The sequence below is a fragment of the Lontra canadensis genome, unplaced genomic scaffold, assembly GCF_010015895.1.
Source record: "Lontra canadensis isolate GAN:19392208 unplaced genomic scaffold, GSC_riverotter_1.0 scaffold18, whole genome shotgun sequence".
Classification (NCBI taxonomy): Eukaryota; Metazoa; Chordata; class Mammalia; order Carnivora; family Mustelidae; genus Lontra; species Lontra canadensis.
Window position 1 is genome coordinate 2,487,623 of NW_022631012.1, and position 27,176 is coordinate 2,514,798.

Here is a 27,176-nt window from a genome sequence, read left to right on the forward strand (position 1 = left end):
ACCAGGGCCAAAGGAAAAAAAAATAAGTAAAAATCTCCTCAGGACATGTCAATTCTTTAAACTTTTTCCTTCAAAGAATACAGTTAGCTTATCGATCTTTTCATTATGTGAAATCAAAGCTAGGGGGTGTCATCTCATACAATTTACTTTTGTTTCTGAGAATTAAGTTCTTGTTTGTGTCATTGGTGCATGAAAATAATTCCCCAAACTTTAAAAAAGTGATTCCCTTCCTAAGAGCAAAAAGTTTATGAAATTTTAAAAATCGGCATGTATTAACTTGGTTTGGCATTTGTATCCAACCTTGGTCTGGCAGGAAATTAAGGTTACATTGAACAGGTGCTTACACAGAACTTCGTGTAGGCTAAAATGTCAATACAAGTCTGGGAGTAGGGCGACTGCTGCAGACACTTTCAGGACACACTGGGGCACTAAATTTTTGTTTTGTTTTGTTTTCTTATGTTTGTTTGTCCTCCCCCCTCCCTATTAGAACATGATGAACCAACTTGCAACAATTGTGAATAGAGCTATCTGTATACCAGGGAAGTCCTCAAACTGCAGTGTGATTGTGGGAAGTAGTGAATGGCAAAATACTTAAATCCCAGTGAAAGCTGGCACATTTGAGGCGTACCCTCACTATTTTTTCTTCAAGTAAATTCTGATTAAGAGAGTTATTCCTTTCTCGCTACAGCCCATCTCACAGCACACTTATCTTTCCTATCCTATCTCCAGCAGGAATCAGATCATTTGCAGAAAGAGTTCAGTGACTTGCAAATGAGCACATACAGTACACTGTAGTATGTTTCTTGGGCCCAGGTTGCAGGAGCCGCAACATGGGCTAACCGCTTGAAGCTTCTAATAAGTTAAGCATTTAATGGCAGATACTGAAAGGAATCATTGTGTTAAGGATATCATCTTTTGTATTGCAGCACTGCACTTTGACTATGGAAACAGAGGCTATTGATGGCTATATAACGTGTAAGTATTCATTTTCATTAATTTGTTATTGGTAATAACATTATATTTGTTACCTGTATTTTATTTCTGAATTATGTTTTCATCAAGAATTCTATACTCTTATTTTCTGTCTGTTCACAATTTCACCTTTAAATGAATTTGAGAAAATAATAGCATAGAGCCAAAATGAAGGAAACACAGGAATATACCTAACTCTCTATTAATGATAGTATGTTGGTCAGTAGTAAGTAGCTTAGCAGATCAACACTTTTGCACTGGAGTTTTTTCATTTACTTTACTCTCAGTTTAGAATAAGTCAGGCTACATATATGTCTACTAATATGGCGTGTACTGAATATTTACTACTCTGTAACCTAATTTTTCTGACACATAATGTGAAAGCTCCTGAAGCTGACCTTTTTTTTTCTTAGCCAACTTTTCTTTTAACATCTAATTTAACCATTAAGCAGAGAGTATTTATAGTGAGCATTTTCCAAAACGCTATCAGAGAGCTGGATGTTTAAAAGAAAACTTGTTTTTTCAACAGAAAAATACTTTAGAAATCAACACTTCCAATTGCCCTTATTTTACAGTTAAGATTATTGTGATAATCAAATTTTGTAATTTTTTTTTTTTTGTGGGCTGGTCATGGTTTTTCATTATTTCATTCATTTGCTATATATTTCTAAATTATAGTTCTTTTAAGGGGAAAATATGGAACATTAAAATTTCAAGGCTATGCATGCCTCTGCATGTATGAAGCAAAGTTGGTAATTAGATTTTATGTGACCATGAACAGAGACCAAAAGATTTTATTTTGTGAAAGCAGGTGACAATGAGCTTTCACCTGAAAGGGAGCACTCCAATATGGCAATTGACCTCACCTCAAGCACACCCAATGGACAGCATGCCTCACCAGGTCACATGACAAGCAGTAAGTCTTCATTTTATGATTTTTTTTTTTTTCCTATTTCTCTAGCGACACACTTGAATTTGTTAGGTCTTTGGGGTCCTCTCCTATTGTGGTGTAGCTGCTGCCATAGATTTTGCTAAAGAAAGAACAACCCAGATTTATTCCTGTTCATTCTAGTATCATAAAACATGAGCCTGCTTACTAGTCTGACCTATCCCAAGGTGGCATTTGGGAGCTGGTGCTTACCTGTATCAGGTAAGAAATGTTAGACTTTGCTGGTTATTGTTTTGACTTGCCAGGTTTATGACTAGATTTGTTGTTGTTGTTGGATAAAAGAATATGGAAACAAGTCACTTCCAAAGGACTCTTCATAGGAAAAAGAAAAAAAAGAATTAATTTTATATTGCCTTGGTAGAATGCTAATCCATCAGTGGTAGAGTTGCAGTGTTACTTTTTTTTTTTTTTAAACTATGTGCAAATTTCTCCTCCAAAGCATTGGAAGTGAAGTGTAACTGAAAATTTATGGACCTGATTTAAATCCATTTCTTTAACAAAGTGAGAGCGTTTTGTTTTAGACTGTCCAGAGAAGAGCTGTGAAAATTAGGAAGGATCTTTTAACTTGCAGGAATAGACAAGTTTGGGCTACTATTTTTGAGAAAGAGTCATTCATTGATGTAGTAAACATTGTTTTTGTGTAATAAAAGAGCAACTTATATCTGTCCGTGACAGAAGACAAAGTACTTCATTAAGACTTTGGTTGGTTTTCTCTTAATTATAATGTTTAGTTATTAAGTGCAAATGGTCTGTTACTCCTCTTCAAACATAATTTGAAATCTTGTGTTTCCCTTATACTTTTGTATGTGTTAGATTCTTGTCTAGAAAGGGCATCTGACTTCTATGTATATATAACTTAATTTAAAAGTTTTCTCTTTGGGTGATCTGTGAAGGAAAGGCAGTTTCTTTCCTTTTTTTTTAAACAAAGATTTAAAAACTAAAGGAAACTGAATCAGCTGCTAAACTATGAACATATTCTCAAGTTAATTCTGATTACCCAGAAAGAACACATTTTCTTTCCATTTCTCTCTTAATAGTTCTCAAAACTTGAGCTTATTCTAAAGCTACTAGCTTTGTAAATAGTAAAGACTTCTGAAGTATAAGCAAAAGTATATAAAGTATTATTGAATACATTTTGTAGTTCATTAATGTTAAGTGACTCTAGCTATTGACTTGACGTTTTGATTGAACTATATGAATTTACTTATATAAAAGTTTTCTTTTTATTAATGGGAAGTATTTCCTAGGAGATTTTATTCTGGAAGTTGTTAAAATTCCTTTATCACATAGAAAGAAAAATTAATAGTGAGTGACTGACTGTGTATTACATTATAGTGTTAATCTCTTATGATGGATCTTGAGCGTTAATTTATTTTTTGGCTAGTTGGCTATAATTTGACAAAAGTTATACTACTACTTCAGTGTAGGCAGTCCAATTTTTATATTTTAACATTTAATGTTATTAGTTCCTTGTTAGAATAGATTTTTATTTCTCTGATAATTTTTGTTTCATTTCCTAAAGAGTAAAGATAGGAAAATTTCTCTTAGCTTAATATGTAGCTATCGGCTTTGGTAAACTTGAGAAACTTTGAGTAATCATCGACTTTTAGCTATCATCCCCTAGCCACCACTATAATATCAGCAGGAAAATGCTTGTTAATTGGCTCCTTTCCTTGTGAATTTGACTCTGGTTTTGCAAGTACTCTTCCAAAAAGCAGCTCACCCATTTATTTTACGTAAACATTGCAGATTGTGGGCATGATCAATTTGAACAAACAAGAGCTGTGCTTTTCACATTTGAGCTTTTCTCACCCAACCCAACAGTAAAATTACGTTTGGTAGAGTTTTGTTTTGTTTTGTTTTGTTTTTCCCCCAAGCTTACTAGCCTGTGGCAATTCCATGTTGATACGGTTTTTGGCTAAGCTGCATGCGTTTTCGTGTTCTTTTCCGAAGAGTTGCAGGTGAAATATTTGGCTCTCACTTCAGAGCTGTCTGTTGCATCCTTTATGTAGCCTCTCTTTACAGTATCTAGGTTACCCACTTCGGTGTTAGATGGAGAAGATACCCATTTTTCCTTTCTGTTAGATCTATTAGATCTAGGAGAATATCAGCATTTTAGATAGCTCAAGCAAATAGTTGTAAAGAGGGACTCTTGTCTCTTACTTAGAACAAGAGACCTAAAATCGGTTCACTCAAATGTTTTTCTGTAACTTGGAATAATTTGTGTGTGTGGGGGGGTGCGCTGTCAAATCACTTGTGTCTGAGATGATTGGTTTTCCTAAATCCATTTAAATGCATTGTTGAACTTTATCAAATGAAAATAGCTTATTTATTTTCTGAAAAATTTTTTTTAATATCTTCAAATATACTTCCTGAAGGGCTGTTGTGTCCAAAAACAGAATTGCGATTTTGATTGAAAGTATTCAAGCCAAAAGTAAATGGGAACACCTTTATGATAGAATAAGATAGCCTCCAGGAACAGCAAGGAAAGGGCAAGACTGTATGTGTAAGAGGGGGAAAGTTATTTTAAAACAGCTTAGAAAAAAAAAAAAAAACTTTTGATTTTTTTTTTTTTTAATAAAGTAACATTCTGGCAGTAAAGTGTCACTAACCTGTGATAGCCCATTTATTTTGGTTTTAGGAAAGAGGTCAGTTTTACCACAAGGTCCATGTCATTTGTTTGGGTTATTTGATGACTATTCTAAGAAGTGTGTCTGTACAACTTGCTGCCAGCTATTGTATAAAAAATAATGACAGCCGCTATCATTATTTGACAGTGCTTTAGAAAAGAGCATCGGCGACTTGGGGAAAAACTAAAAAATGTTATAATGTCTGACAGCTTTTGGTTTTAAAATTTAGCATGTAAGGTACAATCTTAAAAAGTAAAGGGTAATACCGATCTTAACATTTTACAGTAACTACTTCCTGTGTTTTAGAATGAATTTTCTTGGAGAGCTTTAGACTTTTTATTATGGAATAAAATCCCTTTGATAAGAAGATGGGCAGTGTTGCCCGAGATCGTTAGTGTACATATTGAGTCTGCTGACAGTCTTCGGTGTCAGGGATAACAGTATATGCCTTGATGGCTACTGGAAATACACAGTGTTAAGTGATTTTAAAAATAGACTCTGGAAGTTAAGAATCTGAGACAGAGAACTCAGACAGAACAATATAAAAATAATCCATATTGTATTTTGGCCCATTGGAAGAGATTACTTTGTGATTCCTTATGTTTCTGGGTTAGCTCAGTTGCATTGTTGCTGCAGTATCGGTTTCAAACTGTTCTATCTATACATGCTGCTTACTATTTTAAGAAATTCCAGTTCAGATATTTATAATTAATCTTTATTTTCTACTTTTATAATGCCAATGAGTAAATTTTCCTTGAAGATAGTTAATGGGATGAAGATACATTGTGACACAAATTTTGTTGCTATAACTTTAAAAGTTTTTACATGGATCAACTTTCCAGTCAGTACAATTTACCAGTCAGTTTGATGGCCAGGTGGCATGTATGGAATTGGAAGAAGTAGTAATTCTAGTTTTACAGGACTCTGACAATAATCAGGTCAGGGAATCTAGTTTATTCTTTTCCGAGTGCTTCACATTCATTTTTTTTCTTAGCAAGTTTCCATTTTTAGAGCCTAGTGAAGCAGAAGTATATTATAATTTCCATTTTTCTTATGTAGAAATGGAGGTCTGAAGAGATCAGTTGGCCTTTTATGACCCCTAACAGAAGGATGGAATTGTCAGGATTGGGACATAAAACTGTGATAGTAACTTGTGGGTTTGTTAGATCACTTAACTGATATCTCGCTATAATGTCATTATCTCAGGGTGCCCACCATGTCCAATACTGACCCATGTTTTAGTGACAAAACTGTCTTACAGAAGTAAAGGAGGGTTATTATTAGGATGGAGTGATAGCAGGTAATCTTGTTAAGTAGATACTCTCTTGTACTTTTTAAAATATCATTTGTATTATGGGACTCACCAGCTTTTTGAATTGTCCTCTGTAGCTTAGTTTGGCAGTCACCCTTGGTTGCATTTCCATGGGATACACCCTAATATAACACCAGATGGGCTTGATATAAAAATTCACTATGCTTTGAATTGTACTTAGGTTTATGTGTATACCCAACATACATTTAGTTTTTACTTGTTGGGAAATTAAGAGGAAAGTTTGATTTGATTTCTTTACACTTATCAAAGGTAATGTGGTTATGAACCAAAAGGAAAACAAAGCAAAATTAAACTAAAGGAAATATGTATGTGCAGGGAATTAACAGCAGAATTGCTATATTTTTCTTTCCCCCTCCTTTCCCCCTCCTGGCATTTTTAGGCTACTTCAACATAAGAATGAAGTCCTGTCTTCAACAAACAAGGCAACTTACTGTAGAGGTGTTATCCTTATTGCCTCTGTCTTTGTCCAAATCTGTCTTCCCCACTGGAAGTACATTTTTTTTTTTTTAATATAACATGATTGGTTAGGTTCTTTTGGGATTCTTCCTTGAAGCTGTAATGAATTGAGATCTCTGGGTCCTATGCTCTTTTCTCCTAACTTTAAATATTGATAAATTTTGATCTTATGATGTTCTGAAAGATCAATAGCAGGGCTGTAGTCATAAAATTAGGTAGAATGTGTTGTTTTTCTTTGTTTTTTCCCTTTATATCTGTTTAGTTCCAATATATTTATTGATCTAGTAATATTTTCCTTTTGGAATTAATCAAGACTCAGAGTATCTATGCTTTGAGGGAGGTAAGGAGTAATTAGGATCTATAGATTCCTTACTATAAATGTTTAATCAGCAGTGGAGTGAGAAAAGGACAGGGAACATAATTTATTGAGTATGTATAGGAAGTCCAGCACCATCCAGCACTCTCTAGATGCATTCGTGTTACTTCACTTAGTCTCCCCAACAGCTCTGTGAGGGAAGCAGTTACTCCATTTTTTTAAAAGATTTTATTTGTTTGTTCGTTTGTTTATGTTGGAGGGTGGGGGGGACATAAGAGAGTGGGGAGAGAAGAGGGAGAGGGAGAACCCCAAGTGGACTCCAAGTTGATCGGGGAGTCCATACTCCATTTTATAATACAGAAAAATGAGGCACAGGAGCAACAGATTTTAAGTGGTTAAAAATATGGGCTTTGGAGTTATACATGCTTGTCTTAGAATTCCTGCTTTGCCATCAACTTGCTGTGTGACCTTAGGCATGTTATTTCATGTCTCTGAGCTCCAGTTTCCTCATCTGTAGAATAGGGCTAAGTCATACCTACATCAGTGGACTGCTGTAAATGAAGTAATACACACCAAATACTAAGCACGGTTCCTGGTGCACGCTTAGATCCAGGAAAGAATCACTACCGCTTTCACTCAGAGCAGTCAAGTTACTTTATCGTCGATCAATGACTCATAATAAAAAGAGTTTGTTTTCAAATCTATTTCTGCTTGAAATTCAGGTCTTTTGGTCTTTCCTTTTTACTATGTGGAACAGAGACAGGGATTTCTAATAATTTAGAGTAAAAATTAAAGGAAAGCCTTTCTGATATTTAACATCTATGAAGATTCTGGTTAACAAAGAAGTGGAATTTGTCTGTATGTTAGAAACTCTTTTTATAGAGTTTCAGTGTTCCTGAGTATAGTTTTATGTTTTTGGTTGTATGTAAAGAAAATCATTGCTTACCTTTGGTGCTCCAAAGATACCAGTCATTAAGAATGGTAAAAGCAAAAGTTCACTTAACAGATAAACCTATTCATATCTATAATCAGTCCTTTCTTAGAAGGTCTGCATCTAAAATTTCATCTCACTTGATGCTTCTGGTAGTACCATAAATTCTTATTTGGTGGTATCTAATCACATTGCAAGCCTGATTGTGTTAATTGTATATTTTGGGGTAATTGATTTGTTTTAAATTTGAAGTAAGCTTAAAATATATAATTATCACTTCAAGTTGTTTCCCATGTTGCTGTATCATTTTAATTGATTAATTCAGCAAATTTATAGGCTACCTTTAATGTGTCAGGCACTGCAAGGCAAATCCAAAGGTGAGTAAGTACACTGTCCTCCAGGAGCTCATGCTCTAGTTTGAAAGACATTTAAGCAGGGCATTATACTATGGTATGTTTAGTGTTCTGATTATTATGGGGATACAGTGGTACTAGTTCAGGAAATCCTCCTAGAGAGAGAGGCTGGTTGGGCTGAAACTTATTGAAGGAAGAGGATTTAGGAGAGAAGTGGAGGGCTTTTTCATTATAAAGGACACATCCACAATGGGAGCTGGGAAATAACACATATTCTGTGAAATAAAAGCAGGTTGGTTTTTCTAGAGTGTGAGGTTGGTGTCTAGGATTTGAGGCCAGAGATGACTCTGGACAATTAATCAGGGCAAGATAATGGAATATCTTGTATAGGAGAAAACTTCGATTTCATTTTCAAGGAAGCCAAGGGATTTAACAAAGCAGATGACTTCTGTCTTTTGATTGTCATGGGATCACAATGGCTGTACTTCTGAGAAAAAAGTTGTGGATGGGGACCTGTCTAGAGGCAGGAGTATTTTATAACAGCTATTGGAGTGGTTGAGTGAGGAGTTGTGAGATCTAGTGGTAGTGGGGACAAAAAGGAAGAGAAGGATTTGGGAAATATGTCATAGCTCAAAGTGGATAGGACTTGGATAGTAGGGTTAAAGAGAGAAGGGAGTTCGTGATGACAATCCTCAGATTATTGGATAAAATGGTAGTAGTTTCCATCTGGGAGGATAGGAAATATTGGCGAGGTTTCCAGAAGAAGATTTACTTTAGTTTGATTCTGGATCCAGAGAGTCTGAATCACCTGTGGGATTTGGGAGAAGATAGCGATCAGGCTTATGGACAAATTAGACTAGAGTGTGAATTTTCCTAATTAGTGAAATCTTACTAGGTAGATTGTGATTTGGTTACTTTCCTACTGTCTTTAACAGTTGTTTAGTATTTCTAAAAAATTCTTCCCTAAGTAAGTCCCAACATTTGATCAGTGACTTTATTTTCCTTGTTGCCCCATTAAATCAAAATTCTGTATTGAAATGTATAAATTTTAGTGACCTCTCTCTGCTTATTGGAGTCCTTTTATGCTAGCTTCAGAAGTTGGATTAGTTGATATGATTGACTCACTGAATTTTGAACGAAATATACCAGCCCTTCTCTTTACATTTTTGTGGCATATTTAATATCTTAACTTTTATGGTTATTTATTTTTTAAAAAATCATAAAGCTAATGTATACCATGTGTTCCAGTGATTCTGCTATAATGATTTGTCTTTATTCTATACCTATTTCTTTATAAATACATAATTTAAGGTATATGAGGAATGAGTTGTTATTTACATGCTGGCCAGTTCTGCCACATTAATAGCCAAGATACTAAATACTTTTGTCAGAGCTTTTTTGAAAATTTTAAGATAAATGTACATACATGATATATATTATTTGAAAATGATTTAGTACCTACTTAATTTTTTTAAGCTTATAATACTGTGCCTGTTGGGGTAAAATTACCTAGAGTGTGATATAGTGTGATATTAAAAACATCCTGATTAGTATATTTATTATCTCAAAATATCTATTACAGAATTCCATCTTAAAAATGTAGGTGCTGATTACATAAGACACCGTAGAATTCCAAGAGAATATTAATGATAAAAATACTTCATCTGAGATTTCCTGTATATGGAGATTCAGAACTCTCTAGAGAGATATTTTTCATCTTTCAATCATTGATCCAGTAAACATTTATTAAGGAGTTACTTTGTGTGATGCACTGCTAATGCTGGGGCACAAAAAATATGTGAGGGTTTTTGTAGAGAAGGATGTTGTCTTTAGGGTTCATATGAATCCATATTTTACTTGCAATATCAATAATCCTATTACATTTAGAAGCAAATAAGTGTGGTATACTTACCATGAGTTATATCAATTATAGATGAATGATTGCTTCTCACCTTTTACCACCAAGAGGTGTTCAAAAGTGTATAAATTTGAAGATGCACAGTGAAGCAGAGAGAAAAATGCAATAAGTTTCTAAGATAGGTTCCCACAGAATAACATTTCCCCAAGAAAAATTTTTATAGGGGTTCCTGGGTGGCCAGTCGGTTAATCCATTAAGTGTCTGCCTTCTGCTCAGGTCATGTCCTGAGATCCCACGGACAGTAGCAGCTGGGAGTCTGCTTCTCCCTCTCCCTATAGCTACTCCCCCAGCTTGTGCTATCTCTCTCTCTCTCTGTCAGAAAAATAAATAAAATCTTTTAAAAAAATGAAAAAACATTTTTTTTTATAATGTAGGATTTGGCCATAATAAGCCTTGCAAGTTCTGAAACGTGATTGGCCACACACTTAGAGTGGATCCGTATCTCAGGATTGACCTACATTAAGCGAGTTTACAAAATTGGTGTTTAAAATCAGAAGGCCAATTTATGTCTATACCTTGATAAAAATAAAACAAACAAAAAACCCCAACCAACTAATAGAGAATCTGGATCGCTCCACTCGGCTTGAGGAGATCATTTTGGGTGATCAGCAAAGGTCACTTGGTGAGCAAAGGAGATGAACAAAGGGAGTTATGTAATTCAGATGTTCAGTGGCGTCCCACTAAGAGAGCCTAATATACTCAGCATCACAGTAGAGATAGCATTGCCCTTGGTATCATCATGGTTAAGTCCTTTGTCTAATTCCTTCTCCCCTGGATGGACATGGATTTAGATTCCGTGAATATATGTGCAGTCAGAATACTGGGAGTCATTTTTTCCCCCTCAGCGTCCTTGGTTAAATCCTCCAGATTCATCTTTAACTTACATTAATACATATAATCAGGTTACAACCAGTTTTCTTTAGTGTTAATTTACATTCCTGCTTTGGATTTGTTAATTGTTGATTTTATAGCCTAACCCTATAAGAGCAACCTTATAATGCCTGTAAGGATACCCCAACTACTATTACCATAAATTCAAACTTCTATTCAAAGAAATGTTGATAGGTGATAGGGTTAACAATTTAAGTGGTCTGAAAATCAGTTCTAAATGAAGATGGGAAATAGCACTGCCACCCAAGAAAGATACCTTAAGTTAGCTGGAGATGTAGAAGTGCTCCTCGTTATAGGTCAAGAGAAATAAACACTACATCAGTTTCATGAAATCATTGAAGTAGTCTGACGATAGCAAATGAGATCTTGTAGAAAATTATAGTATTTTAGTTTAGTTAATAAAGAAGGTGATCTTAATTACTGAATGTGAATTTAAGAATATTTGTTGGGGTGCCTGGGTGACTTGGTTTAGCATCTGACTCTTGAATTCAGCTCGGGTCATGATCTCAGGGTCATGAGATTGAGCCCCAAATCCAGCTTAGACTCTGCACTGGGCGTGGAGCCTGCTTAAGATTCTCTCTCTCCCTCTACTTTCCCTCTACTCATACAGCTTTACTTTGGGGCCACACATTGATTACAAAGAGGCTAATCAGGGGATTTTTTCAGATGTAAATCTTTGAGGAAAATGACCATGCCCTATCTATCTCTTTAGCCCCTAGTCATTATTTGTTGAATTAAGGAAATACTTATGATTATATTGCACATATGTATTTAAATAATGTGTTTCTCACCTATTTGAGGAAATTTGAAAACTTTAGTTTTTAGGTATTGAAATAATTCTGAAATCCTAACTTGTGATTTTCTTTGGGAATGTGTTATTTTTAATCATGCCTCACTCAAAAAAAGGTTTTGTAATTTTCAGATTAGCCCCCAAAAGATGATTCCTGAGATTCTAAATAGCTTTTAAGTTTTCTGATTCTATACAGTCATGTTCAGTGGAATTAAGTGAATGTCAATGTTTCCATGAATATTTTACAGTCACCATCATCATCTTTATTACTATCATCTTTAGATAGCACATTTAGAGTTTACAGATTGAATTCTACATACTTATAATTTTGAAATCCGTTCTCTATCACTTATTTAAAACTAATTTTAGTAGCATGTACAAAATGAAATGCTTCAATTAACTTTTCTTATGCACTCCAGATATTTTGAGGAGCATATAATTAATCAGTGTAAAGTCACGTTCTAATAAATTAACATTCTGGGTGTCTACACCTTTGACATTTTTGTCATTGCTCTCTTATTATCATGGAAGTTATAGTTCTTATTACACCTGGCTATGTCAACTCTACTTTCTCCTTACTAAGATATCTGTATGCAGGGCTTGGTCACATTCTGAAGTGTTAAGATGCCACATTGCTCTGCTTCCCTTGAATTAACTTAAAGAATTTCTGGTTGACTTCTAAAGAGGTTGTCATTTTTTCTACAACTACATGAAATATTTTCTGTCATGGCCATTTTCATAAAGATCCTTGTTTAAAAAAATAACATTATAACAAGTAAAACCTAGTCATTTTTAGGTTTTGCTTTAAAATTCAAATACTTTAAAAACAGTGATTCAAATATAGTGTTTTGAAATATGAAATGAATTCTATTATAGTGCTGAATGTTCACAAAATATTTGAAAGCAGTAATAGATTTTGTTTGGACATAACTGAAAACTAGAAAAAAAAGGTATTTTCTGTGTGTCTGCTGTTTTTAAATTCTCAAAATATGAATTACACAGCACCGTCTGTCTGAACTATGATACATTAATGACCTAATGACAGTTTTTGGATTCAGTATTTTGGAAACAAAAACAAACAAAAAAGAAACACCCTTCTCTCCCCTCCCCCCCAAAACCCCCATAATTTAAAGTGAGTTATTTTTACAAAATTATTATTGTAGTAAGGTTATTTGCATAAAATTTTTTAAATGAATTTGAGTAGTTTTTGTTGGTTTCACAGTTTGAATACGATAGCTGGTAACAAATTTGAAGAGATAGTATTTTTTCAGCAAATCAGAGAAGCTTAACTAAAAATTGCTTTCATACAACTATATGTACAAGAAAGTGCCATATATATTTTAAAGACATATGTGCCCTTGTGTGCACTCTTGTGTATGTGCATATGTGTGAATGCAAAGAATAAGGACATGAAAGAAGTATCACACTTTTGATAGAGTTCACTTTGGAGTATGGAAGGGTAAACAGGGCATTTTATCATTTATCCCAAATAGTTCTGTTTTATTTGGATCTTTCACAAAGGATCTTTTACTTGCATAATTTTAAAAAATGACAAAACACCCTAATTCAGTCAGACGTCTTCTCAAAGAAATAAGGTTAGAAGCTTTTCTGTAAAAGAGCAAGTCATAGCTCTGATCACATGGGTTTATCCTTGAAATTTCAGAGATATTATAGAATCATGAAAATGGATTTCCAGCATTCATGATACATACTGAAGCCAGGGGTATCCTCATACACAAATGGTGTCTATAGACTCTGAATATTATCTTAAATTTAGTCTGGATAGAAGGTATTAATTGCTGTAATACAGTGGAATTTCCAAATAAAGTAATATACTCTGCATTTTTTTTATGAGTGATATTCATTCATAGCAGGAGATACTGTAAACAGTGTACATATCAGTGTACTTCTGGCAGTGGTAAGGAGACACAGCATTATGGTACCAAAATAAATCTGAGTAGAGTGAGTTAGAACTTGTACCCTGTATATGATAATCAAGATTACTTTAAAAAGTGCCTTCGTCTCTTTTTCATGTTTATCAATTTAAACCTCCACTGAGTGTTGCTAATGCTTACATTAAATCTTTTAAGGATACACCGTTTTTTAGCAAGACAACTGTGGTTTATTGCTAATGGGAGTAGGACCTGTGAAAATAACTTGAGGCAAATGAATGGGAAGAGCAGAGGTGTGAAGTGTAAGGGAACACAGAAGAGCTAATTCAAGAAGAAAGAAAGTAAGATTGATAAATGCAGGAGTGAGGGGCAAGCCACAAAGCCTACTAGAGTTCCTAGATCTACCAGAGAGAAGAATAGGGCAAGTGAATAATAGGATCTTTCCCTCCTTTTTTTCTTCTTTCAGAAAGTATAAATAAAGATCTGAATTTATAAGCTAATTAAAAATAGCTACCTGTTTGAATGATGAGGGATGTGGAAATGAGGTGAGAATGGTTTCTGGTAGAAGATAAATCATAAATACTGAGATTCAGTAGAAAGAAGTTTACTTCTTCAGATATCTGAGAGGCAGAGAGTCGATGATGGGTGTGGACTGTTAGAAGGACTGGAGAACTATTGGTTTCCGTCTGGAGAGATGGGCCGATGGGAGCAGTATGGAGGTTGGTAGAATGAGAATAGGTTGCTTGCTGTCCTAAACAGTGGTATTACTGATGATCCCACTTCGGACTGATCTATTCCTTTTATCCTTTGCAGAAGTGATTGTGTAATACGCTGCGTGTGAGAGACACCTTAACTGGTTGTATTTCTGATTTATCACCAATGCAGTAAACTTTGCTCCTGTCCCCCAGCTGCGTTTTTACTTCACTTCAGTGGGAAAGGGTTTAGGGAGTTAGGGAAAGCTGTAGTCCTGTCAGAAACAGTAAGAACTTTCTCTGCTTTCTTTTTTTTTTTTCCCCCCTTGGGAGGTGGCAATGAAGAAGGAACTTGATATTGAGCAGATGAGATGGGGTTTTGCATCCAGTTTTTGTTCTCTGATCTGTTGTTTTTCCATTTTCCTCCTGAAGTATCTAAGACACAGCCCTGAGTGTTTTAAAAGACTTTCTTAAAGCATACTCTGTCAGAGATTTAGAATTCCCGGGTTGGCTTTTATCCACTGGAACACTCTTCTAAAATTAACCTTGTGATAATACTGCAGTAAAAATTTATCAGACATGAGGTGAAGTTTACACATGTATTATTGTTGAATGAAACGTTTGCTAAGCCCATAAATAATAAAAACAAGATCAGGGTATATGTTTAACTTGCTCAAGAAAACAAACTGTTTTTAAGCTTATTTTTTAAGCCTAAGTAACATTTTATTTTTAAGACACTTTATGCCATTTGAAATGCTTTCACATCTAACATACAATGTGCTCATTAAAACTTTAACTTAAATATTTATTTAAGCAGTCCCTGAGGAATTTATTCTTCCTGGCAATACTTAAGCATTTTATTTGTCACTAGAAAAAAATAAGCATATATTTTTTTAAAAAATTACAGGATTGAATAAATTTTCTCCTTTCCCTTCGTCCATAATATAAAAATGAGCCCTGGTATCATATGTCAAATCTGTGACCCCTAGTCAGATATTTCATCTCCCAGCATCTCAGTTTATAAAACAGGGGTGCTAGTATCTGCCTTGTCAAAGGAGTGGTGAGCTTCAGAAAGAATATAGATAAAGTCTCCAGAATGGTGACTAGCACGTCGAAGTAAACTAGGAATGGTAGCTATTATTTTATTGTTAGAGAAAAAGAGTGTAAGAAAAAAAACTTGAATCAGGTAACTGAGAAATAGATCCCACAAACATGTTATATTAAACAGTTTTCTAGGAATGACATGCTGTGAGATCCCTTTTAATCAACAACTGTAATAATATTTTAAAAAAAAAGGAGTGAAAAGCATTGTCAATAAACACAAGATATCTGCATCATCGACTAGATATTTTTGTTCTTCATCTGTCTGAGTGCTGTCAGATAGTCCTTGTTTCAAAAGAAATGTGTGTGCAGATATGAGGCAATTATTAATTCTGTTGTATTCAAATCAATTACTAAAGAAATGAAACCAAAATTACCTAATTAAAGCGAATCACAAATAAACCTACTCTGTGAGGATTATAATTGAAATGGTAATTACGCAGTACTGATGCCTTTCGTTTGTGTGAGGATGGCAGTTCAGAAGGACTTGACTGTAGGGTGTGTCTCCCTCTTGACCTGGCCCAGAGTGATCTTTTAGCAGGGATTTGTTTACTTGTTTACTAACCTGTTGGTGAATTCCCAGTATGGTTCTATAATTTTGTGAATTCCATACTCATGGTGCTGTGTGTCCTACATCAGAATGCATCGCTCTGTTGTATATCTCGAATTCTCAACTATGTTTCAGACCCTAGTCTGATCCATTTTTTCCCCTTTAATTGTATGGACAATCAAGGAGAAAAATGGATATTCTTTTTAAAAGATTTTATAGCGGAGTATGTATAAACCGGCTACTTATAGGTCATTTGGTTAAAAGGCGCAGAAATCTTTGTAAATCTCAGTGAGATCATTTAAAGATACACAATTTGCTTTTCATGTCCAAGTTTAACTTTTCTTGGGTCAGTGTTACAACCAGCACAGTGACAGTACAATCATTCTTTCAAGCCAAATGACCCTTATTATCCAGAAGTAATTTCTTCTTTAAAAACAAGGAAGCCTTTATCACTTCCTATCTTGTTTTACCGAGACTCCCTTACCTGTGTTCATCTTATCTTCTCTGTGTGACTGGAAACTCCTTGAGGGCAGGGGAAATGACATAATCTCTGCAGCCCAAGGATAGCAGAGGGAGACGAATGGGTTTGAATTTATATTAGCTGTGTTGTGTATTAGCCTTCACTCCCTCATTTGTAAATGAGGGAAAATTGATACTTGTCTCTTGGGGTTATTGTGAAGATTAGTAAAATAATTTTAGTTAAAGCTTCTATCATACTGCCCTAACACATTTTGAGAAATAATTCAAGAAATATCAGTTACTCTTTTCTATAGAAGTTAGCTAGCACAGTGTCTTACACATAGTAGTCTCTCAATTAAGAAAGTTGTCTGTTAATTTTTAAATACATTATGAAGTTAATAGGTGTGGCTTATCTGACTAGATACATTAGAGACGTATCTCAGTTATTCCTGTAAGTTATTACTCAGATTGACCCCCACAGGTTTGGTCACTTCAGCACTGTGTGTGCTGTGGATACCAGAGACGAAATCACCCAGCTAGTCTTTTTAGCCACAAAGCAGTTTTAAAATAAATGGTCTAAAGTTAGCACTAGCTTAGACTCTTTCTTCTCAACACATTCAGGCAGAATACTGCAGAATACTACATTGGACTAAAAGTTTCAAGTACTTAGAAGTTTCACATGGCTTCATAAAAATACATCTTTTCAGGCCAATGTCACGATCTCTAGAGTATAGAGATAGGTTTTATAAAAGACTTTAAAAGATCTGTACAGAATATAGATATATATATACATATATATATATGTATATATATATTAAAAGAATTGAAATTCACCCCAAGACATTTTGGTTATTTGTTGGCATTATTTAGAAAGTCTATAGTTATAAAGTTATTATTACTATTATTATTTTGAAGATTTCTAATCTTCATGATCTAAGATCTTCCAAATCATAAACATGCCCATTTACTAGACACATGTGAAAATGGGATATCATATTGCTGTTGTTTCTTATCCAGTAGCTCAGTTCTTATCCAGTAGAACTCTTATCCAATAGCTCAGTCCCAAAGATCATTTAAAAACTTACCAATCAAATGACTCTTCCTTGAAACTGTACACAGTTCTTCTTATGCTAGATTGTGAGGCCAAATTTCAATTTTCTTAGTATACCTGTGTTAATGATCACATTTGTTGATGTGTATGATGTATAATAACAGTACCTAGGATCAGTTACACAATCTTTACAAAAAATTTTTTTTCCAGTTTTTATCTGAATCCTTTCATGAAATCCTGTTTTATTTATTTTTTATTTTTTTTATTATTTTTAAAGATTTTTATTTATTTATTTGACAGAGATCACAACTAGGCAGAGAGGAGGCAGAGAGAGAGAGAGGAGGAAGCAGGCTCCCTGCTTGAGCAGAGAGCCCGATGCGGGGCTCGATCCGAGGACCCTGAGATCATGACCTGAGCTGAAGGCAGAGGCTTTAACCCACTGAGCCACCCAGGCGCCCCTGAAATCCTGTTTTAATGTGTCCAAGAAATTTTAGATGAGCAATGGTTATCTAGTTTTGGCAACATTTGTTTGTAATCATTCCTATAGCTACAAGAACTAAGGCAGTATATTTAATAGCCTGGAGAATACTAAATCTCCATATTTACATTGTAAAAGATTATCTTCTTGTCTTTTTATTACTTCTCTACCTTTGAGTTTACTTATTTTTTAAGTTACAACAAAATTGTATATTATTTGGAAGTTCGTGAAATGTAATTCTCTTGATATAAGATTCTGTAAATTAAGTCCATTATATTTAACTGGCACATATAGGAAAACAATGTACTTAATCCTAACTAAAATGAAAGTTCTTGTATCTATATAGTAGCAATTTAATGATAACAGGTTATCTGCATTTTTATGCTGGAAAGGAACCCTTGGCGGTAATCAATCTGTGATTTTCTATTCGCCATTTTTTCCTCTTTGTTTTGTGAGTGGTTGGATTTAAATTGCTGTGAAACATTTTTAGGGGCTAGCAAGTTTGTTTCTAATCAGTTAATGAGCATTGTTACCTACTTGGGTGGCTCTTCGGGATGGTGGCAAACTTCACTCCTCCAAATGGTTCCTTTTCAAGTGTGGAGTTCATGGATATTTTGGATGCTAATATATTTTCAGGATCATGTATCTGGATGGATACAACACTGGCGATTGATGTCTATTCATGGTATTTATCACTTTATAATACTGTTTTATTATTTTAAAATGCTCTCATGCTTTGAATTCTGTGTTTTTACTTCTCTGTTGCCTATGAGACCTTGGGCTTAGAAATTAGTATTTATTATCAAGTTTCTACTTTTATCATGTGCTTTGATTTTCTAGGTTACTGGCTATTGAGTTAAAGAAAATGATCCAGTTAGTTGAAATCAAAAAGCTAGAAGCTTTGGGTAGAAATGTGAGAAGTATGCACTGCCTCTAAGAGAACAATGTAGAGAAGGAATGACTTCATTAGAAGTGGTATAATCAGTGACTGCCAATTACTCAGTGAACAGGAAACATCTGGTGCTCACCTTCATCTCGCAGGCCTTATGTCTCCATCTGCCAGACCTCATCTCTTTCTCAGTTTATTTCTTTAGATACTGATGATGCTTTGACTTTCAAATCTGTATGTGGTATTGTTCCTTTTCTCAAACTGCAAGTCCAGTCCCTCTGAAAACATTGGCTCCACATCTAAAAATACATCTTGAATGTACGTAATTCTCACCACGTTCACTTAAACAACTTTGGTCTGAGCTACCATCATTTATCAATTTCCTAAGCCTAAGATACTGCAAAAACTTTTTTCTGGACTTCCTGCTTCCATTCCTTCTCCTCTGTTCCCCATAATCTACCAAATAGGCAGAACTGGACTTTTCTAAAACCTAAATCAGATTATAGCAATCCATTGCTTTAAACACAAAAGTTTTCCACTGAGAGTAGACTAAAATTAAAATTCCTTCCAAAGTCTACAAGATCCTAAAGGTTGTGGTCCCTGCCTCCATCACTGAACCCCTCTTCCTTCATTCTTCCTGTTCACAAAACCTTCAGAATACCCTCTGTCTTTCTTCTTGGGCATGGCAAATTCATTCCTTTGAGGCTCTTTGTATTTACTGTTCTTTTTGTTCGGAATACTCTTCCTTCATCACTTTGCAGGAAAACCTCCTTCTTTTCTTTTCTCAATTCGACTGTTGCCTCCTTGGAAAGGCTCTTCCTGAGCACCCCAGGTAAGTAAGCCCCTCACAGGCATTCTATGACATTACTCTATTTTATAGTCTTTGCTATATTTACTTAGTCTCTGAAATTATCTAATTTATTTGTTTGTCTCTTCTCCCAACACAGACTTGAGTAGTGTTTGTGCCAGTTACCCACATAGCACAGCAGAGTCAGGAGCATAGTAGTTGACGAATGTGGGCTCAAAGGCCAATTGAATTCCTCTCCTTTGCCTTCCATAAATAGATTTCTGTGTGTGTGTGTGTGTGTGTGTGTGTGTATGTGTGCACACACGCACCTGTATAGTGAACATAGTATTTTATATTGAGATACCCATTCTAAAGCCTATATTTTAGAAATCTGTGTATTGAGGCCCATGGTCACCTGGGGAGAGAATAGTAGAACATTGAATTAACCTTGTCTTCTGGCTTTTTTGGCTTGGTGTTCCTTACATAAGACATTCATTCCTTCTTTTTATTCATTTGTTTATTTACTCCATTTAAAGCAAATATTGGGTACCTGTCTGCCCTGGAACATAGCCGTCCCTGTGGCTGCAGCTTTTCTTATACTTTGAGGTGAGATCCAGTGGAAGTGGTTAAGAGTACTGACTTTTAAGTTGCATAGACTTGGGTTTGACTCCTGGCTCTGCTTCTTTAAAGTTAAGCCTTAGGAATTGCTGATATTTGATTGTTTTTCAACTGTGTGACCTTGGGAATATTCTTTGGATTTTCTACATTCACTTACCTCACTTTCAAATAATAGATTTTAAGGTTTTACCTTAAGAAGTTAAACCTTTTATAAGGTTTTAAGAAGTAAATATAATAACTTACATAAAGCATTTAGCTATTTTCTGGCACAATTAATTGTTATTGTTTGTATATTATAAATAATTGTGTATGGTTTTTATACTTATAAGACATGGTTCATAAGCTATTACTCGGAATATAAGGAATGTCAACTCAGCCTCAAGTTATTTCTTGCCTTCTAGAGAGTAAGTTTATTTTTCTGACCTGATTGTTACGGTATTTATGTGTACATATATTTATTATTTATTTATTTATTTTAGAAAGAATGAGAAAGCACAAGCACACATGAGTGGGTGGGGGGGCAGAGGGAGAAGGAGAGAATCTTAAGCAGGCTCCCCACTAAGCCTGGACCCGAGCATGGGGCTTCATCTTACAACCCCAAGATCATGACCTGTACTGAAATCAAGAGTCAGGTACTTAACCCACTGAGCCACCCAGGCACCCCTTGATTATTATAACATTCAGAATATTTTCCACTAAACAACCAAGAAGTTTGACATCTATAAATTTCACTGTTTCACAAATCAGTTGTGGTGTTTCATAAATTTATTTTATAATGGTAACTTTATTTTTTCTATTTGATTTTACATTATATTTAATAGTATTTTAATTATTATGGTTGATTATCATGGTGATTTAATAGTCTCTGAGTACTTAGGAAAGGGAATGCTTTATAATAACAGTCAAATCTCATTTCTTTAGTTCCTAGGTTGCTTTGGATATACATTTTTTGGTTGTTGTTATTTGAGTGGAAAAATCATGTTATAATTTTTTAGAAAATAAAATTGTTATATCTACCCAAAAGTTCTGATGATAGATTAGAATCTAAAGAGAAAATGGAAACAAATATATTATTGAGTTCAAATTACCTCTATTTGGGTTAGATTAACTGCCTTCGTTCTATGGCTGTATGTGCATAATATAGATCAATAAGGTGTTCAGAATGGGATTAACTATCTGGAAGGAAATGGTGTTATCTAAACCCTACAGCTGGAAAATATGAGAATTATAAACTTAATTGCTTAATAATAGATCACGTCATTATCCAATGATTAAAGACTTCTGGGTAGAACTGACATGGTGAGGGTTTTCTTTTTGGAAAATAATATCTTAATTGTAATGGTTTTCCACTTGGCATTTAGTAAAAATGCAATTTACTGAGAACACACTTATGGTGTAGAAAGAGATCTAACCTCTGTAGCTTAGTGGTTTAGTGCCTCTGATGCAGAGTTGGGGAGAGGTTTAAAATTAGGATATAAAATCAGAACAGCATGACTTTAGCTAATGTACTGTTTGCCCTTGACCCCTTCTCCACAACTTGCTAGTAATGATAGGTGTTTGACAAGTGTAACTGCCTTATGCCCATTTTATTTACAGTTTTCATAGCTAATGAATGACAAGAAAAAAGTCCACTAGGACCTGATTGTTTACCTCGCTAATAGCAATTTACAGATGGTACATGTGGCTGTTACAAACTATGTCCTATAATAGCATTTGATGTAAGTAGCTGCTCACCATTCTGTATTGTGGTTGGAGCTGGAGAAATAGAAAATTGGTCATTTCCCGGCAGATAGCAGTAAGTTTCAATTCAGTCAGAATGCTGTATGTACTGTGATAGGTTTATAATTATTACCTAAAGATTGATGGTCTTTTGGTGAGTGTAAATTTGTGCAGCTGTAATCCATTAAGAAATCAATAATCATTCCATTCTGATGTGTAGTTCCTACTCGCTGTTATGTGTAGCCAGAGCTGAAACCAATCCCCCGCCCTTTTTTTGAAATTATAGTTGACACTATTGGAAATGAGGGCATTATTACAACATTTTTTTCTTCAATCAGATTCCTTCTCCTTTGCTTGTGCTCTCTTGCCCCATACGACATCCTAATGAAAAGCTGTATATTTTCTTAATATTAAAAAAATTATTTAGACCTCTTTACTATTTCGGTCTTCATCTTTTACTTAGTTGTTTAATGGTAAATTGTGTATATATTTAAAGTACCTTAATGTTTCTTTCTGTAATATGAAGGTCACTTATTACCAAATCTACATGACCAGAAAAGTGGTAAATTCTTCCTTTAAAAATAAATTTTAACCTAGAAGTTCTGATATTCTCATAAAAACCAAGTTTGGTTTTTAACTTGCACCTGCTAAGCATTGTGCTAGATGCTTTAGGGAGAAGGAAGGATTGGGACAACATTGACCCTGCTATCAGAAGAGTGTATATTTTAGAGAAAGAGACTCAAATCAGCACAAATATCATAAGGATGTGAAGAAAGAAGGAAGGTGGTGAAGGAAGTGTCAGCTCTGAAACCATCCATTACGTAAGTTCCGAACTGGAACTTTGGTGTTAGGGTATGATAGTGCTGGGGATGATAGGGTGTGGGTAGCGAGCTTCATCCCACAGGGGATGTGGCCAGTGTTACCAAATTCTGCCGTGATCAGGCTGAAGAGTAGTCTACATAAAGATTCTAAAAAAAAGTGATACAGGAATGGAGTGTAAAATTAAAACAGTGAAGAAAGACATAAAATGGAAAGTTAAGGCCCTACCGCCTTGGTAATCCCAGTCCCCAGTTTCTGAATTGTCTTTCTATAATTTTTTCATATATTCGTTCTACCATGTTCAGTATAGTGGTAGTTCAGCTGGAACTGAACTCTCTATGTATTTTTTCATTTAATACAAGTGAGATTACACTGTGTCTACTGACTTAGGACTTGATTTTTCATTTAGGGGTTGGTTTCTTTTTTTATACCAACACTTTGTTCTTGAGTGCATGTAATTCTGTTATACACCAAGGATACACTGTGATTTATTTACCTAGTCCTTCACTGATGATCATTTATTTTGTTTCTAGGTTTTTGATCTTACATACAGTGTTATTGTGACTATCCTTGTCCACGTATTCACCTTTACATACATCCTTAGGCTAATTTGGCTGTAGATTTGCTATGTCAGGAAATCTGTGGAGTGAACATTTTGGTGGACAAAGTGTGGTCAAAGTGCCTTTTGAAAAGATTACCAATTCACACTACAAGTAGCTTGTGAGTCTCTGTTTTGTCGTTTTTCACAACATTTAATTTTACTATCGATTTTGGTTAATCTGATGGGGAAAAATAGTAGGTAGGAATGTTTGAGATTTCTTAGTCATGGTTACCTAAACATTTCATATATTTATTGGTTTTGATATCTGTGTCTAATTTTTGTCCCTGAGGCTCATTTCCATTTTAGCATGCAGGGAAATTATAATTAAAAACTCTAATAAGAACTTTGAGAAAGGAAGAAAAAAGTTTTATTTTGGGGCTCGTGTTTTGAGGCAGATTTGATGAAAGAATGTCTATCATTTGATGTTAAGTAAACACTTCAGAATGTTGAATACACTGTAGCGGAAGATGTAGATTTTGTTTCACTGGTTGGTTCATCTTGGCCAATCCTGTAAGAAATCCATCCAAGGTATTTAGTACAGCACTTCATAAAGTTCAGAGGTTAATGAAACTTTGTTATATGATGAAACGTGGCTATCCATTTAGCTGCAGTTATTTTGAGAGGAAAGAATGTGTATTTAAAAAGTAGAAAGAGGAAACAATCTAAAAGGCAATCTATGGAATGGGAGAAGATACTTGCAAATGACATATCTGATTAAGGATTAGTATCTGAAATATATAAAGAGATTATAAAATTGAACACCCAGAAAACAAATAATCCATTTAAAAAATGGGCAGAAGACATGAATAGACATTTTTCCAAAGAAGACACACAGATGGCTAACAGACATATGAAAAGATGCTCAATAACACTCATCATCAGGGAAATCCAAATCAAAACTATCATGAGATATCACCTCACACCCATCAGAAAGGCTCAAATTAACAACACAGGAAACAACAGGTATTGCTGAAGATGTGGAGAAAGGGGAACCCTCTTAACCCTGTTGGTGGGAAGGCAAATGGGTGCAGCCACTCTAGAAAACTGTATGGCGTTTCCTCAAAAAGCTTAAAGTAGAATTACTCTATGATCTAGCAGTTGCACTACTAGGTATTTACCCAGAGGATACAAAAATACTTCAACAGGATACATGCACCTTAATATTTATAGCAGCATTATTAACACTAGCCAAATTAGGGAAAGAACTGAAATGTCCATCAATTGAAGAATGGATAAAGAAGTGGCACACACACACATACACATACACACAAACATACAGTGGAATATTACTCTGCTATCAAAAAGAATGAAATCTCTTCATTTGCAATGGTGTGAATGGAGTTAGTGTGATGCTAAGCAAAATAAGTTAGAGAAACACAAATACTGTAGGATTTCACTCATATGTGGAATTTAGGAAACAAAACAAATGAACGTGGAGAGAGGCAAACCAAGAAACAGGTTCTTAACTACAGAGAACAAACTGATGGTTACCACAGGGGAGGTGGGTGGGAGCATGGGTTAAATAGGTGATGGGGATGAAGGAGTGCACTTGTGATGAACACTGGATGTTGTATGTAAGTGATTAATCACTAAATTCTACACCTGAAACTCCAAGTAAAAACTTGGAGGGAAAAAAAATAGCAGAAGTAGCAAGCAAAGAATACAGAAATAAAAATAAGGTTTTACTTAAAAATTATTTGATTAACTATGACATTTAAGGTGCTAGGTGAGATATAAGGGGATAAGAAGCTAGTTGTGTAGGATCCCGTTTCTCCTTCTTTCCTATTTCAAGACTGGTGGAGATCTCTGAGCCTTTCAGTCAATAAGCAATTTGAATTGCCTGGAAATTCAGAGGCTAAGTCTAATCTTGAAAAATACTGGAGTCTAGTCCTCTTTGTTTTTTCATACACTTTTCTGGAAACTCCTGGGTTTAGACTTGCCCTGTATTTTACTCACATGGGGTACTGAAATATACTGAGAGCTGAGAAGATTTATTACATGACAAATATGTTTTCCATGAGCAATTATGTATCCAACTTTGTGTTCTGGTTTTGTAGCTCCTACTCTGTCCTAAGAACTAGATTGTTGTGGCCTGCTAAAGAATATGCTAGAGGTCACCAGCACCTGGGATTGTTCTGTAACTCAAAGAGAATATTAAGGTAGAGCAGACTTGTACCTCTTTCCCTTTCTCTCTTCCCTAGAATGGTGGTGTGAGGACATAGCTGATTCAACCTCTGCTTTTTGCCTACAAAATCACGTTTAAAAATAGCAGGCTTCCAAGTTTTCTACTGGGGCTACTCTGTGTGTGTGTGTGTGTGTGTGTGTGTGTGTACCCATGCCATTCATCTCACCACTGAAAATAACCCTGATAAATCAAACACTTACTTGGAAGTGACCCCAGAGGTCGTTTAGAACAACTTCCTAAACAAAGCAAGAATATCCTTGACAGCATGCCTGACAGGTGGTCTCTGGGATTTTGTTTGACTCCTTCCAGTGCTAGAGGAAGGAAGCTTACTGTTGCATTGTTGATCAGTTCTAATTCTTAGAAAGTTCTTTTTTACATTGAGTTCTCATCTGCCTCTCTGGAATGTCACTGCTTTTTACTAAGATACAAACTAAGGATCTAAAGGGAATTTTAGATGCTTTGTTCTATATTAGTGCTTGTAAGCTAGATTTTCATGTTAAGTTTTTAGAGTTTTGCATTGACCCTTATATTTAAAAGACTATCATGATTTCTTCTGAGGAATAATGCCACAGGGGTAATACTTAACATAAATGCCCTGCCTTTCCATTTTCGCCCAAACAGCTACAAGTAAACCGTCTTTAAGAATGGCTAAATAACAAACAAACAAACAAAAAACCCCAAAAATCCCTGGTGCTATTTTCAATAATTTCCATCTTAATGCTACTTTTAGTTATTTATTCTTAAATGACTTTTTAAGTCTTTTCTTGGACAGTTCAAATTAAATCATAGTTAAGATGACATTTTACCAGAAAACTACACGTTTTCAAGACAGGGATGCAAACTTTTAACTTTGTGCATAAATGTTTTAGTAGTTACTATGTTATTCTAAATCTTAATGCTTTGAGATTTAAAAATGGGACTTAAAAGTAAGGCATATAGGGAAATGTTGCAAAATTCATATAAAGGAGATTGGGTCATCTTTCAGGGATTAATTTAGCTTAGGCTGTGGAAATTAAGCAAAATTTTCCAGCTGAAATTTCTTAGGAAAGATTCCTAGGTGAAAAAGATAATATGAAATTCCCTGACAGGGGTTTTAGGTATCCCCATTTGTTCCTCCCAGGACATTAGCGATATTTGAATTGGCTTATGACTTCTTATTTCTCCCTTGCCTGAGTGACAGTGCTGCTGTGCCTTTATTGGATTTACTATTGTAATTGGACATGGAATTACAAAATACTACAATAGGATATGGAATTACAATATGGAATATGGAATTCCGTGCCAGAAGCATATATTTCGATATATGCACCTTAACAATCTAAATTGTTAGGATGCTGACTCACTCAGATTTAACAGGGAAATTAGCTTGCTTTGTCTTTTTGTGAACATTTGGGGAGGAGTTGACCCTAACTCCAGAGATGTACCAGTGTTCCAGATCACTGGTGGCAAAACGTTGCCATGGAGGGTGGAAATTTATCTTGATGAGTCAGGCTATGTTTTGTCAGACCTGTCTTTGCTTTATTTTAGAGAATTATCTAATTAGGGTACTCATTGGCTGAGAAATGATTGGCTGTACATTTAGGAAATGTGTTGGCCCATTTAATCAAGTCACTGCAGATTTGATAAGGGTGCTTCAGCAAGTTCACATGCTACCAGTGTCATGGCAAGGGACATTATGAAATTCTTGGAGAAGAATAATCCTTATAACCAAATTATTTTAAAAATAAAAAAAAATAGGGGAGCCTGGGTGGCTCAGTGGGTTAAAGCCTCTGCCTTCAGCTCAGGTCATGATCCCA

General features: G+C 35.0%; 1 protein-coding gene across 14 annotated transcripts in view; it reads left to right on the forward strand.

The window, feature by feature from the left end:
- Positions 1 to 27,176, forward strand: part of IKZF2 (IKAROS family zinc finger 2) — a 152,703-nt gene that overhangs the window by 2,814 nt on the left and 122,713 nt on the right. For 7 of the 14 annotated variants that reach the window (XM_032859875.1, XM_032859873.1, XM_032859871.1 and 4 more), the window contains 2 exons: positions 927 to 975; positions 1,781 to 1,888. In XM_032859875.1, the coding sequence (XP_032715766.1) occupies positions 942 to 975; positions 1,781 to 1,888 (142 nt within the window). In that variant the 5' untranslated portion in view covers positions 927 to 941. Of the gene's footprint in view, positions 1 to 926; positions 976 to 1,780; positions 1,889 to 1,948; positions 2,123 to 27,176 lie in introns of those variants that run through there. The other 7 variants (XM_032859878.1, XM_032859877.1, XM_032859876.1 and 4 more) reach the window with 2 other exon arrangements.